This window comes from Corvus moneduloides, chromosome 17 (assembly GCF_009650955.1).
Source record: "Corvus moneduloides isolate bCorMon1 chromosome 17, bCorMon1.pri, whole genome shotgun sequence".
Classification (NCBI taxonomy): Eukaryota; Metazoa; Chordata; class Aves; order Passeriformes; family Corvidae; genus Corvus; species Corvus moneduloides.
Genome location: NC_045492.1, coordinates 463159 through 475938, shown reverse-complemented (window position 1 = coordinate 475938; position 12780 = coordinate 463159). Strand labels below are relative to the sequence as shown.

At 55.1% G+C, this 12780-nt stretch overlaps 2 protein-coding genes across 6 annotated transcripts in view; both read left to right on the top strand.

Moving 5' to 3' along the window:
* The window catches only part of NDRG3 (NDRG family member 3), a 64721-nt gene extending 60514 nt beyond the window's left edge, over positions 1-4207 (top strand). For 2 of the 4 annotated variants that reach the window (XM_032126729.1, XM_032126731.1), the window contains 3 exons: positions 147-324; positions 2120-2158; positions 2660-4207. In XM_032126729.1, coding sequence (XP_031982620.1) covers positions 147-324; positions 2120-2158; positions 2660-2838 — 396 coding nt within the window. In that variant the 3' untranslated portion in view covers positions 2839-4207. The remainder of the gene's footprint in view (positions 1-146; positions 325-2119; positions 2159-2659) is intronic. The other 2 variants (XM_032126732.1, XM_032126733.1) reach the window with 2 other exon arrangements.
* Positions 4208-7770: 3563 nt separating this feature from the next.
* SLA2 (Src like adaptor 2) lies at positions 7771-11268 on the top strand. Of its 2 annotated transcripts, none has more exons than XM_032127385.1 (8): positions 7771-8004; positions 8375-8612; positions 8697-8796; positions 8928-9014; positions 9256-9359; positions 9926-10075; positions 10240-10366; positions 10459-11268. In XM_032127385.1, the coding sequence occupies exons 2-8, from the start codon at positions 8525-8527 to the stop codon at positions 10604-10606; spliced, it is 804 nt and encodes a 267-aa protein (XP_031983276.1). In that variant the 5' UTR covers positions 7771-8004; positions 8375-8524; the 3' UTR covers positions 10607-11268. The 2 variants fall into 2 exon arrangements, with proteins under 2 accessions (XP_031983276.1, XP_031983277.1); XM_032127386.1 differs by having other exon boundaries at positions 8350-8612.
* Positions 11269-12780: the final 1512 nt, after the last annotated feature.

The following is a 12780-nucleotide window of genomic DNA, read 5'->3' as shown; positions in this document are numbered from 1 at the left end:
AGCTGGCCTTGCTCTGGCTGTAGAGGTGAGATGGTGGAAATTGCAGTGTGGTGCTCTCAGCCATGGTGGGTGGGTGGTGCTGGTGTGGTTTGGGGTTGTCCTGGGCAGGAAGGACAGCTCACCCTGCCTTTTGTTTCCTGTTGCAGATGGCTGACTGTGGGGGCTTGCCCCAGGTGGTTCAGGTGAGACAAACCTTGGCTCTCCCATGGCATTTGGGTGGTACAGAGCCCTTTGTTCTGCTTGCACTAAAGCCGCCCTCTCTGTTTCCACAGCCTGGCAAGCTGACTGAAGCCTTCAAGTACTTTGTACAGGGAATGGGCTACAGTAAGTGGCAAACGTAACTTTGTGGTTTGGAGCAGGGTTGTCATGAAGGGAACTCAAGCTTTCTGGTCCATCTGGCATCTGTGTCCCTACTTCTGAGCTAGTGTGGTTGCCAGGAGATCCATCCATGCTGGAAAATCAACTAGTGTGCTGACAAGCTTTAGCAAACCAGTGTTGTTCCCTGACATGTGTTGGCGACTCCTTTCTGGTTGCTGGTGTTGGTAAAACCTTGTAAGTCTGTCTTTGTGCCAATCCAGAAAAATGTGTTCCCAAGAACAGCAGATCTGTGCATACCTTCTCCAAAGGGGAAGGAGGTAGCAGTGCAGCCCCACGACTGGTCCGGGTACATGAGAGCTCTTCCCTTTCTCCTCAGATGTTCCTGTTTCTCTCAGACTCGCCAGGGTTAAGCAATACTCCAGAACAAATCCCTCTAATGGCAGAACAGGTTACTGGGTGACTTCCGAGGCACCCAGGGAGCCCAGAGAGAGCTATGCTTTGCACCAGTGCATGTCCTGCCCTATGGCTTCCTCCCCATGCTTGGAAGCAGAAGACATTGTCACCTGAGTGTGTCAGACTAACAGCTGCTCAGCTCCCTGCCCTTGGTGCTCCTGAGGGATGGGAGGAGAAGGGCTTCTTTACTTCTTTATCTCCAAGAAGGGCTTTACTGCTCATGAACATCAGGAGAAAGGCTTCTCAGTGCACTACAGTGCACTCTCTTACCTGCTGGGGCCAGGAGTTCCCTTTTGTGGATGAGCCTTCAAAAGCTGGAGTTAGGGAAGGAGTTGGTTTGTGTGACTGGCTAACCACTCAGCGTGGCCACTGTGGGAGCTGGAACACTTGCAGTGGTCTCCTCACAGCTTTGCCAGCTCATGGTCAGGACTTAGCAGAAGCTGTCCTTTTCCTCAGGGCTCTGCAGGTGACACAAACGTGTGGGACAGTCATGTTCTCCAACGCTGGCCAAAGGAGCCTGATCTTGCAGAGGAAGATGCTGTGTGAGGAGGGTCCCTCAGCCTTACTGAGAGCGTTTCAATGTTCATGTCTTTTGTGTTCCTGGTGTTAGTAAAGTCAGCAAGTGCTGTCATCAGAGCAAGGGCTTCAGCAGCACTTTGGGGGTCAGCTCTCATCAACAGGATGTGCAGCACTGGAGGACAGGCCAGTTTTCTCCTTCCAGAATTAGTAGCTGGTACCAGAACAGTTTTCCCAGCTTTGGTGGGCAAGACTGTGGAACACTGTGGAGCGTGGTCAGTTTTCTTGGGGAGAACAAGGTAGAAGCAAAACACAGCTGGGCACTGCTTAAAATACAGAAGCCAGTTCTCCAACAGCTGTTCCTGTGCCTGCTGTACATGGGCTGAAGCAGCTGGATGTACTTGTGCTGACACTGCAGGTGGAAGGTAACAGCATTGCAGGAGACTTGTAGCAGGAGTCTGATGCTGTTATCCCAAAGACATGAATTTCTGTCCCGTATTTGGAGTTACACAGTATAACCCAGGGAAACAGTATCTCTATTGAGCAGGTGTGGAGTGTGCAGTGGGGAGTTAATGTCACCAGGTACAGTGTGATTTTCAGCTAAAGGCATTGATCTGGCCCCGATGGGTTTTTAGATGAGCTTGGCCTCTCCCTGAGATGCTCATTAGCAGCTGCTCTTACAAATTCTGGGAGCTTTCCATGCAGTGTATGAGCTGGGAACAGAAAGAAAGGTAGCTGGGGGTCCCAGGAGTAGTGCAGCCACTAGTCACACACCGCAACTAATTGGCTCTTTCCTGTATTCATCCCTTTCCTTGTCTCATGTTGTTTCCAGTCCCTTATGTGCAGCTCAGCCACCTAAGCACTGAGTCAGGTACCTCCAACCGTGCATCCACCTCGGCCCCAGTCTGTGTGCTGAGTGGAATTGTCCTCTGGGTGCTTTGCTCTGTCTCAGCATGTCCTGCTGTGGGTGGGCTGATTGTTGTACTGTGTGTGCTATGGGTTTCCACCTTTCATTTGTATTTTGTTGATTGTTGCATGACTTCAGCTCTGTGGTTTTCTAGAGTGATGAGACTGACTTTCAAAAGGTCACCCATGCCATAGCTGCCTTGGTTTGCACAGACACTGGCCGTGGCTGCACTTGCAGATGATCAGTTACACTGCTGGCATTTGCTCACCTTGGACCTTTTGAAATTGGGCCTTAAACATCTTGCTTTAGACATGCAAAGACTTAATTTTGGCAGTGAAGAGTGAATTTTCTTCCCAGGGGTACAGCTCTTTCTGTGCTTACCCAGCGACACATACCCGAGTGACTGTGGTCCTGGCTCCAGGAACTGCCTTCTTATCTGAGTCTCACATTTGTTCTCTCTTGCAGTGCCAGCAGCCAGCATGACTCGGTTGATGCGCTCCCGTAGCCACTCCTCCTCCAGCGTGGGCTCTGGCGAGAGCAGCCGCAGCCGGTCTCATGCCAGCACCCATGGGGAAGGAAGTGTTGGAACCCCAGAAGGCATTGACCTCCAGGCTGCACCTCAAACTATGGAAGTATCCTGTTAGGCAGGAGCCCCTTTTCTGGATTCAGACAGCTCCACTCAACCCCACTGAACCCACTCAGAATTTAGCATTTCATCTGACATGGCATTAACTGTTCCCTCTAACCTGTGCATGCCCATCTGAGCAGCCACTTCCTTGGTAGTCTGTACTTGACATTACTTTGATCCTTTCTGTATCCCCTTGGCATCAGAGTCTCTTTAAAACTCATTGACATTCCATGGTCTTAGTAAGTCCCATTACTGTACATGCTGATGCCATCTCCTGTCTGTGCTGTGTATCAATCCAGATGACAGCCGTTGTCTCCCTTCTTCATTTAAATATAATTTCTGTGGCTTTGTGAGGTTTAGAAATGCTTTCTAGTTGTGCTTCTGCTAAAGGACCCTTGTGGTGCAGTTGGTATGTCATTGGTGGGACGTGGGAAAGTAAGACCACGAGGATATGGCACTCTAGGCACTGGAGCAGACAGTGCTCTGCGTGGAGCTGTGCCTGGGGCGTGGAACCCACTGGAAGGTCTGTGTGTTTCCAGGGCTGTTTCACATGCCAGGCAGCCTGAGGACAAATGGTCAGGAATACTGTCTTGATCTTACCTGTGTATATGTGTTAAGAAGGAGCAGAGTGATTTCTTACCTGAGCCTCCTGAAAAAGCAAAGCAATTAACCAGTAAACTACACTAACAAGGTGCACTATTAACCCAGTACAAGGGATTAAACTCCAGCAGCCCTGGCTCTAGACCACTTCTACAACCCTCTGCTGGCCCGGCAGAAGGGCAGGATGCAATGACACATGGTCACTGTTCTGCCCTGGCACAGGTGAATCATTTGAACATTGAGCAGGTTGTGAAACGGGAAGCAGTGCCTCTTGCCAGGTGGAGATCGCAGAATCTGCTGCACTGCCAGCTGTGTCCCACTGCTGCTGCCCCAGGCAGGGTCTGCACAGGGTGCAGTTATGTGGGGGCAGGGAACACCAGTGATGTGACAACCAGCAATCACACATTCCTGTGAGTCAGGTCAGAAGGGTGAGCAGTGAACACCTATGTGCAGGTAGTAGTTACTGTCTTTGTGGAATTCACAATTCTGCTATGTTTTTACACCCGGCAGGGTCACCAAGGGTGGACAGCAGATGCCTGCTACGGGCCAGGGTCTGGTGTTAATGGGAGAAAAGGGATAAGTGGTCAGGCTACTGCAAATCTCAATTGATAAGCAAAACATCCTTTCCTCACTGCTGTGCAGCCCTGACCCAATGGGAGCCAGCTCCTCCCGGGGTCATGCTCATGTTCTGCTCCATTTCAGGTAGGGAATGGGACCGGGAGGCTCTGCCTGAGGGGGACTTTGTACCGGTTATTGAATAAAGCTGTAACTGAGTTTCATTGTTACTCTGTGTGCTCTTGGTGTTTCTCTTGGCACAACCTGCACCCCTGGGGGTTTGGCCGTCTGTGTGCTGCGGCAAGCAGCAAACTCGTCCCCGTGGCAGGGAGAGGACTGGGCACCTCTGCACCAGGATAATGTGGTTGGTGGCCCTGTGGCCCCTGGTAGAAGGCTGTCCAGGGACATTGGAGAGCTGGTCCCTGCCAAAATGCAACTAGAAATTTCCAGAATGGAAACAACAGGTTTGCTGCAACACAGGCAAGAACCACCTCCCTCCCAACAGCCAGCACTTGGAGCCATGAGCACTCCGAGCCACCTGCTGTCTCTGGAGCAGTGCTCTGCACTGGCATGTTGCACAAATATGACACAGAGCTCACTTGTGACAGGGCCACTGTCACAGCATGCAAGCACCAAGGGCAGTTCGGGCAGCAGGGGAATGTGTGTTGGCACATCCACCCCGCAGCCGGGCACAGGGAAGTGACGTGCAGCAGCCTGGCATGGAACACACCTGGTTCTTCACCTGCTGTTTTCCAGACCCAGTTTCTACTCCCACTGTCAGGTGTCACAGTTACCCTCTGTGTCTGGCGCGGGGTTATGGTGCTGGGCATGAGTTAGTCCCAGTCTCGCTGTCACGCTCCTGCAGCTGCATGCCTGGACTGTCTGAGACCTTGGGGGAGGTCATTGCAGAAATGAGACAAAGTATTCTCAAGCATTGCAAACTGGATGAAAGTTGAGACTGGGAAAAACTGGCCAGTTTTATCAATGAACAAACAGTGGCAGTAGAAAGGGATCAAATGAGCAAAACCAGAATTTAAATCTATAGGAGACAGGAGACCACCAAAGAAACCTGGCCCCTGGACACGGTGGGAAGTTCAGCACTTCTGGATGCAGGTGTGGATACAAAGCACCATGTGCAGGAGAGAAGCCAGTGTAGGTGCAGCACTGGGATCTAATATGATCTGCTGACTGCACCCAGGAATGGTCCTGCCTTCAGAAGTACAGCCCAAAAGAAAGGAAACACAGTATTTAAATGACAGTGAAATGAGTTAGAGGAAGTGATCCCACAGCAGGGATCGAGTGCTGTTCATGATGATGTGGAGAAGGAGAGCTCCAAGCTCCAGACTGCTCCTGGACCAGGAGCCCAGGTTAGTATGGAAATTAGCAATTTGGAAGAGGAGTGATTTAGTGGAGAGTGCTGTTGTCATGGTGGCTCATAGGCTGAAGCAAGGCAAGATCTGTAGTGATGGTTGGAAGGATTTAATTGTCCTTAAAATAACTGGGAAAAGTAGACTTGTTTTTACATAAGCAAATGTTTTTCCTGTTAAAAAGGCAAAAAAATCAAAGGCAAATACAAGGTGAAAAATCAGTTTAGTAAAGGGACAAAGTGTTTCGTTGGGTGCCATGAACTACACCCACCAAATCCAGGCACAGAGCTTGAGCTTGGGACAGCCTTGCCTGAGCTTGGATCCTGATCCCTGCTGACTGTTGGAGTGTGAGCAGGGCAAAAATGTGCATTCCCATCCCTCGAGGGGCAGCCCAGAGGTTGGAATAAGACCTTGCAAATTGGTGGAGTTTCCTTGACCTCTTCCTGCTCTTGGGAACTGGGATGCCCAGTGGAAGGGGCAGGCAAATGGAGCCAGCATTTTCCTATGCTCACCCTTAGGACTGAATTCCCAATTGCCCAAAACCTTGGGACAAGTTCATTCAGTGGCGTGTCTAGCCCCAAATTTGTGTATCAGTGGCTCCTTCAGCAGCACAGGGTGAGCCTGGCTTAGCTCAGCTCCAGGTCACTGATGGAAAAATACAACTCGCAGCCACAGGCTGAGGTTTCTGCATGGGGGCTGCAGGGCCTCAAGTGCTGATGGGGGTGGGGGGGTTCTGCAGAACCCAGAAATCCATGGACCAAGTGTTTGGCTACCCCCAGCCCTGGGGCCGAGCTGCAGCCAGCCCCTGCCCCCTCACACCTGGACATGTTCCTTTGCAAAAGGGATGGTGTCAAACTATTCTTGGTGCCAGAAAATGCTGGGAGGAGCAACAGCCAAAGATTGGGAATTGGGAGGCTCAGAATTGATGCTGGGATTTTTCCTTGTTTTGAAGGCAGAAGGATGGGGGGGTTGTGGGATGAGCAGTGGGGAGGGATGTCCATCCTGGAGGTCAGGGTAGAGCCACAGCAAAGCTGTGTCAGTCACACACTGAGGAGGACACAGGACTGGGGCCATCAGGGGCTCTTGCCTCCCACAGCAGTCGTTTGGTCTCAACTCCTGAAACACCAGGTGGCTGGGCCTCACTTTGCCTGGAACCTTGGTCCTCCCCACCAGATCAAGGTGCACAAGCTGGTGCATTTCTGCTGCCCCAGGTGTGCCCAGGCTGGGGGGAAGAGAGGGCTCCTGGGTCCCTCCTGTGGCCTGAGACAGCTGTAATGTGTTTGTAGGCCATGTACTATGCTTTTGCACCCCACATCCCCAAGAACCACAATGGGGCTGCACCACCACTTCTAAGAGCAAATGAATCTTCTCCCAAACATTATCAACCCTTTGCAAAACAGCTCTGCTGATCTCAGGGCAGGCTCAAGGGGGTCCTGACCCCCAACAGTGTCATAAGGCCCAAAAGCCCTGTTGAACCTGAGTGCATTTCACATTGCCAAGGTGGTTACAATTGACCAGAAACTTTCATGTTTCAGCACAGACAGAACAGGATGTGCAGCTGCAGCTGCAGCAGCAGCAGGGCTGCGGCAGGAGGCTGCAAGAATCTGTTCACATGGCGGGGGCACAGAAGGAAACAGTGGGGGGGACACAGAGTGTTGCTCAGCTGGGCCATGAGTTCAGGAGCTGCTGAGAGCAAATCCCAAGGACGTTCCTCAGGGCTGGATTGCAGGGAGGGGATGCATGTGTGGATCAGAGGGTTCTGACCTCAGGCAGGGGGATGGGGGCTGGTGGATGGTGCTGGCTGGGACAAGCAGTGTTTGCTTTGAAAGGTGAATGATACACACACACAGTTTGGGCAATGTATGGTCCCACACCAGCAGCAGCTGCTGAGGATGGAGATGGGACAGAGCTGGGGCTGCACCCACTCATAACCCAACCGAGACCAGGCACAGACAGGCTGGGCAGAGCTGGTGTGGGGCAGAGCTGGTGTGGTGTTGGGTGCGGGGCTGTGCTGGTATGGGGCAGTGCTGGGTGCAGCACTGTGTTGGGCAGGTCCATGAGCATCGCACCTCCCCACCCCTGCCCATCACATCCAGCACCATGCTGAGGGCCCTGGTGCTTCTACAACTGAGGAGGCACCCTGGTACACTCCCCCTTCACTGAGACCACCCTGGGGATGGCTCCTTTCCAGCCTCAACTTATGGGTCCTGTCATCATCCCTGCTCCCACTCATACGTGTGACCCATCCGTCCCACTTGCCCACCCATAAATCCCATGCGATGCCCACAGTGCCTTGAGTGCCTGCAGGGACTTTGCTGGGCCTGGTGTCCGTACTCAGGGCTCTGAGGGGCTCAGCTGAGTGATCTGTGACTGAGTGAAAAGGAGAAACCTTCTAGTGTGTGCACGTCACAGGAAGCAGAAGCAACCGCAGCCCCAGCACCTCACAGCCCTTCACGGCAGCACTGCCAGGAGCAGCTCCAGCACCGGGACCTGAACACCCAGCCCTAGAGCGGGGCCAAGGGCAAACCAAGAGGGTCTGGCAAGGACAGGGATTGCCACCCTGGGTGCCCTGAGGCCCCTCCATGCAGGGAGGGCAGAGCTGGCCAATGGCTGCCCAGGCATGACACCACCCAAACAATGGTGGCAGCGGTGAGGGGCAGGTAAGTGGAGTTCACCTCTCCTGAGGGCAGGAAGGTGTTAGGGCAAGGGAGGGGAGGGGTTCAGCCTGAGACAGTTCTGGGTCACACGCAGCTCTGGCGGCAGCTCTCCATGGTCAAGGAACTGAAAGAGGCATTCCCACAGCTGCTGAATCTCCATGGGGGCCAGCAGCTTGGGACGTTGGGATGGGTGCCCCACATTCTGGGGGACATGGGGCTAGGGTGGGATGGCAGCACTCAGGGAGTCAGCCTGGCTGGGAGCTGTCTACTATGAGGCTGCAGATGCCCTGTCCTGGGGAGTACCCACACACGCTCTGGGGTGGTGATGGGACAATGGTTTTCTCAAAGTGCTCCCTGGGGAACTGCCTGCCAGGCTCAGCCACAGCCCAGAGCCCTGCCCTGGACCATGCTGACATCACCCTGCATCAATGCCCTGCCTGGGTGGGGAATGCTGACCCAAGAACCAAGTCCCTTCCAGACAGCAGCAGCTCAGGCCAAGGCCCTTGGGGGCTGAACCCCAAGAATGGGGAATTTGCCCAGCCGGGAGAAGTCACTCAGCATCCCAGCAGCGTCTGCCGACACCGCACGACCTCCACTGCCCACACAGGCAGGTGAGTGCCCAGCAGCTGCGAGCTCATCCAGCACCCAGGCTGGTGCTGCCAAGGGAATGCTGAGCCCTCTCTCCTTCCCTGCAGTCCCCAGTGGCTTCCAGGCCCTGGCCCTCTGTGACTTCCCCTCCAGCGTGGGGGTGGCTGCTGTCCTGAGGATGGGGGAGCAGCTCCGCATCCTCTCTGAGTAAGTCTCTGCACTCCTGATCAGTGTCCAGCCTGTGGTGCTACGGTGCTGGCATCCATCCTGTATGTCTCTTCCCTCCCCATCCTGCAGCCCCTCAGCCCCTCAGGATGGCTCATCCCTCTTCCCCACAGGGATGGGGAGTGGTGGCTGGTGGCATCTGAGGTGTCTGGCAAGGAGTGTCACATCCCCAGCAGCTGTGTGGCCAAGATCAGGCACAGGTAAATGCTGAGAAGGATCTATCCCAGGGAGGGCCCCAGGGGAACATGGCTCCACCACAGAACCTGGCCAACCCTGAGGCCAGACTCCGGCCACTCCTCTGGGACGTCCTGCCCTGAGAAGTGCTGGGGCTGGGGGAGGTGGCATGGCATGCTGGAGTGTCCGCAGGACATGCCCCAGTTGGGGCAGGATGGGCCCCGGGGTGCTGGGTGAGAGGCTCTGCAGTGCCCGCTGTCTGCACAGGTGGCTGTACGAGGGCATCAGCCGGCAGCAGGCAGAGGAGCTGCTGCTCCGTCCAGGCAACCACAGTGGATCTTTTCTGATACGAGAGAGCCAGACCAGGCAAGGTGAGAGCCCTCAGACCCATCTCCGTTACTATCCCAGCCCTCCCCGTCGGGGTGTCAAGGAGCGAGAGGGAGTGATCTTCCCTTGCTCACATCTAATGGCAGTGGCCCTGCCTATGGGGCTGCTTCCTGGTATTGCTGCCCCCCACTCTGTGCTGAGCCCCTGCCATGGGGCTTCAAAAGAACAACCAACCATCAGGTTCCTGCAGCTTTGGGTTACGCAGAGAGGTGGCAAGACTAAGCCTGCAAAATGAAACAGGGCCTATCACACCAAGGGGACCCTGTGAGGGGATCCTGCCAGGTGCCACTGTGCAGGTGGCTGGTGGCACCGACGTCACCCGCTGTCCCCGCCATTCCCTGTCACCAATGTTGTTTTAAAGGTGCTCATGGCATGGGGCTGGCACAGGGATGCTTGCAGCCACAAAGCCCGTGGGGAGAAGGGTGATGCCTGCTGCTTCTGTAGGATGGTTGAATCCCTGCAGTGTGCAGGAATGCAGCAGGCAGCGGGGCTGAGCAGGACAGGGGCCTGGGACAGCCCAGGCAAGTGCCCTTTGCCCTGTGCCTGGCAGGCTGCTATTCCCTGTCGGTGCGCCGTGGCGAGCGAGCTGCCTGGGCCTCGGTGACTCACTACCGCATCCACCGGCTGGACAACGGATGGCTTTACATCTCGCCCCGGCTCACCTTCCCCAGCCTGCACAACTTGGTGGACCACTACTCTGGTAATGCCCCACCAGCCCCCAGCACCCTGGAGCTGTGTGTGGGATGTCCTATGCTCCAAAAGGAGGGAGGGGAAAAAGGTGGCAGCTGGTCCCCCCCTGCCCAGGTGTGCCCAGGTTGGGGGGCAGGGGGTGCGCCCTATTGATGCTGCTGGCTCCCTGCCCAGAGTTCAGCGAAGGCCTCTGCTGCCGCCTCAGCGAGCCCTGCTCCACGGAAGCACCAAGGGCGGCCCCAGCCTCCACACCACCGGCTGTCATCAAGAAGCCATCACTCCACTGGGATAAGATTGAGAGGTGAGGGCAGCTGGGGCAGGGGCTGGGACTCCCCCACCTGACCCTCAAGGGGCTGTGGGCTGCCTGCTGACTGCCTTATATCCTCCAAGCAGCTCCCTCCTGTTCTCGGAGACCGCATCCCCACCGGAGGAGTCTCCCATCAGCCAGGGCCTGCGGGAAGCCATCAGCTCTTACCTGATCCTCTCAGAGACTGACACCCCTGAGCCAGACCCCACACGAAAGGGGGTGAAGAACAGCTGAGGACAGGGTGCCACTTGGCCACAGCTCAGCCTTGAGCCACAGCTCATCTCCCAGCTCAGCCTTCTCCTGCTTTCAGCTACAGTCACTCATTGGTGCTGGGGCCCATTGGCCAGAACTTGGGACAGCCAAGACCAATATGGAGCCTGGCAGGCAGCAATGCTGGAGGAGGCAGCTGCTTTTTCCCTCAAAGGACACTTTGGGACAGGATGCTTGAACACCCTGAGCTTCACCCAACACCCAAGGGGGGAGGAGGCAGAGGCTGCAGAGAGAAGGAGCCCTGCCTGCCCCACAGGCTGCAGCGGGGGCCCTGGCATCTGTGCTCCCAAAGCAGCAGAGAGAGGATGGAAATGTTCAACAAACCAAATCCTGGCCCTCCCCCATCAGACCTCTCAAGTTCAAGCACAACCATTTTAGGGGTGTGGGTGTCTGTGCAGGCCTGTGGACAGCAGCCAGGGACCCTCAGAATGCTCTCACCCCCATAACTCAGCCACTCTGCTTGCTGGGACCAGCATCCAGGGGGGAACCAGCCCCTGGTAGTGCCCAAAGCAGCTGATTTTTAAACCTTTTAACAACATGGATTGTAAGTTCTGCAAAGCAGGATCCTGCTGGACATGCAGCAATAACCATCTGTAGCGTCTCAATTAAAAGGCACCTCCTTCACAGCTGAGGCTTGGTGAATATTATTGTCACTTGCCCATGGGGCCAGTTTCACTGCCACAGCCTGCAGGGATTTGCTCCAGCCATGGCCCTTGGTGGCCCCTGCCAGAGTGAGCAGGCAGCCACGGGCCAGTGCTGGTCCTCAGCCAACTCTCTTCGGGTAAATTCATGAGCCCAGTAGGTTTAAAAGTGTAATTTAACATCAGAACTGCTGTTCTAAGGAACAGTGGGGAAAGAAATGGGTCTGTGCCAGGAATAGATTATTCAGAGAAGTAGAATGCAAATACTCATGTACAACCCTGATCCCAGCTACACCGCAGGGCTGAGGGGCCTGAAGAGCAGCAGAAATGCCTCAGAGCAGCCACACTTCAGAGCCTCTGCTTTCAACAGGCCCTTATCAGCAAAGCTGGAGCTTCCTCTGTGGCCAGAGGCAGTGCAGAGCAATTTTGCTGCTTGGCACCATCCCCCTCTTCCTTCCCTCTCTGCACCCCGAGGCCAGTGCAGCAAGACCTTCCGTGGCCTCCAAGCTGCAGGGCTCTGGCTTGGACATGCTCTAATCCCTTCCTCATTTTCCTGTCTGATGAGCTCAATCTTGCAACCTACCATCACTTTCTCATTTCCTTCTCTACCCAGAGCTTTACAGACCTGCTCAGCCCCAGCCTCCAGCCCAGGTGGCCTCAGCACAGAACAGGCTGGGGTTTGTCCCTGCCCTTGTCCTGCTGCTGTCATGCTTGGGGCCCCAAGGTAACTCAGAAGAGTTTTGCATCCTTTATTTTTGCTATTGACCCACATTGTGTGAACCAACATGGCTCTTGGGTTCCTCCCTCCATCACTGACCTGCACCCAGGTTGCTGGATGCATTTACACAAAGGGCCACAGTCAAGAGCCTGCTGCTCTGGCATTTGTAACCTGGAGCCAGGTAAAATAGGACAGATGTAGTTGGAAAGGCTGTTCAAATCCTTCCCCATTGCCAGCAGCCTCTGAGCCCTCCAACGTTCCTGTCCCGAAAATCAACTTGTTCTGGGCATATGCCACTCATGCTGGGAAATGTCTTCCCAGGGCACCCCTGGCACATTCACTGCCTCTCATGGTTGAATGCTGCAGCCTGTGAACACCACGGGCACGAAGCAGGTTTTGACAAGCAGCAGAGGCACAGAGTGGGTCCAACAGCTCCAAAGAGTAGTAGCGCTCTGCCAGCCGGAGGAGAGCAAAGCAGAAGTGGTGACCACGGGGCTACTCTCCCAGGCAGTGCAGGACAGGGACACTGAAGGCTCTGAAGGGACAGAACAAGCCCCAATGAGACCCACAAGTGCCAGGGCAGGGGAGGACACACCAGCTACCCCAGCCACCCCAGTGTGGGCAGCTGTGAAGGCACAGCAGGTCTTCCCTCGTGGTGTTCTGAAGGCCCAGGACCCTCACAGGGAGAGGAGCTTCCCAGCTGCTCCCCAGTGTTCAGGGCACCTTGCGATTGTGACCAGTGGCCAATTTGGCCAGATCAGTCACCCTGTGGGCAGCAC

Coding starts and splice junctions, on each gene's coding strand:
- SLA2 (XM_032127385.1), top strand. CDS start 8,525: ATGGGGAATTTGCCCAGCCGGGAGAAGTCACTCAGCATCCCAGCAGCG. Junction 8,797..8,927: donor CAGCTCCGCATCCTCTCTGA/GTAAGTCTCTGC, acceptor TCTTCCCCACAG/GGATGGGGAGTGGTGGCTGG. Junction 9,360..9,925: donor AGAGAGCCAGACCAGGCAAG/GTGAGAGCCCTC, acceptor TGTGCCTGGCAG/GCTGCTATTCCCTGTCGGTG.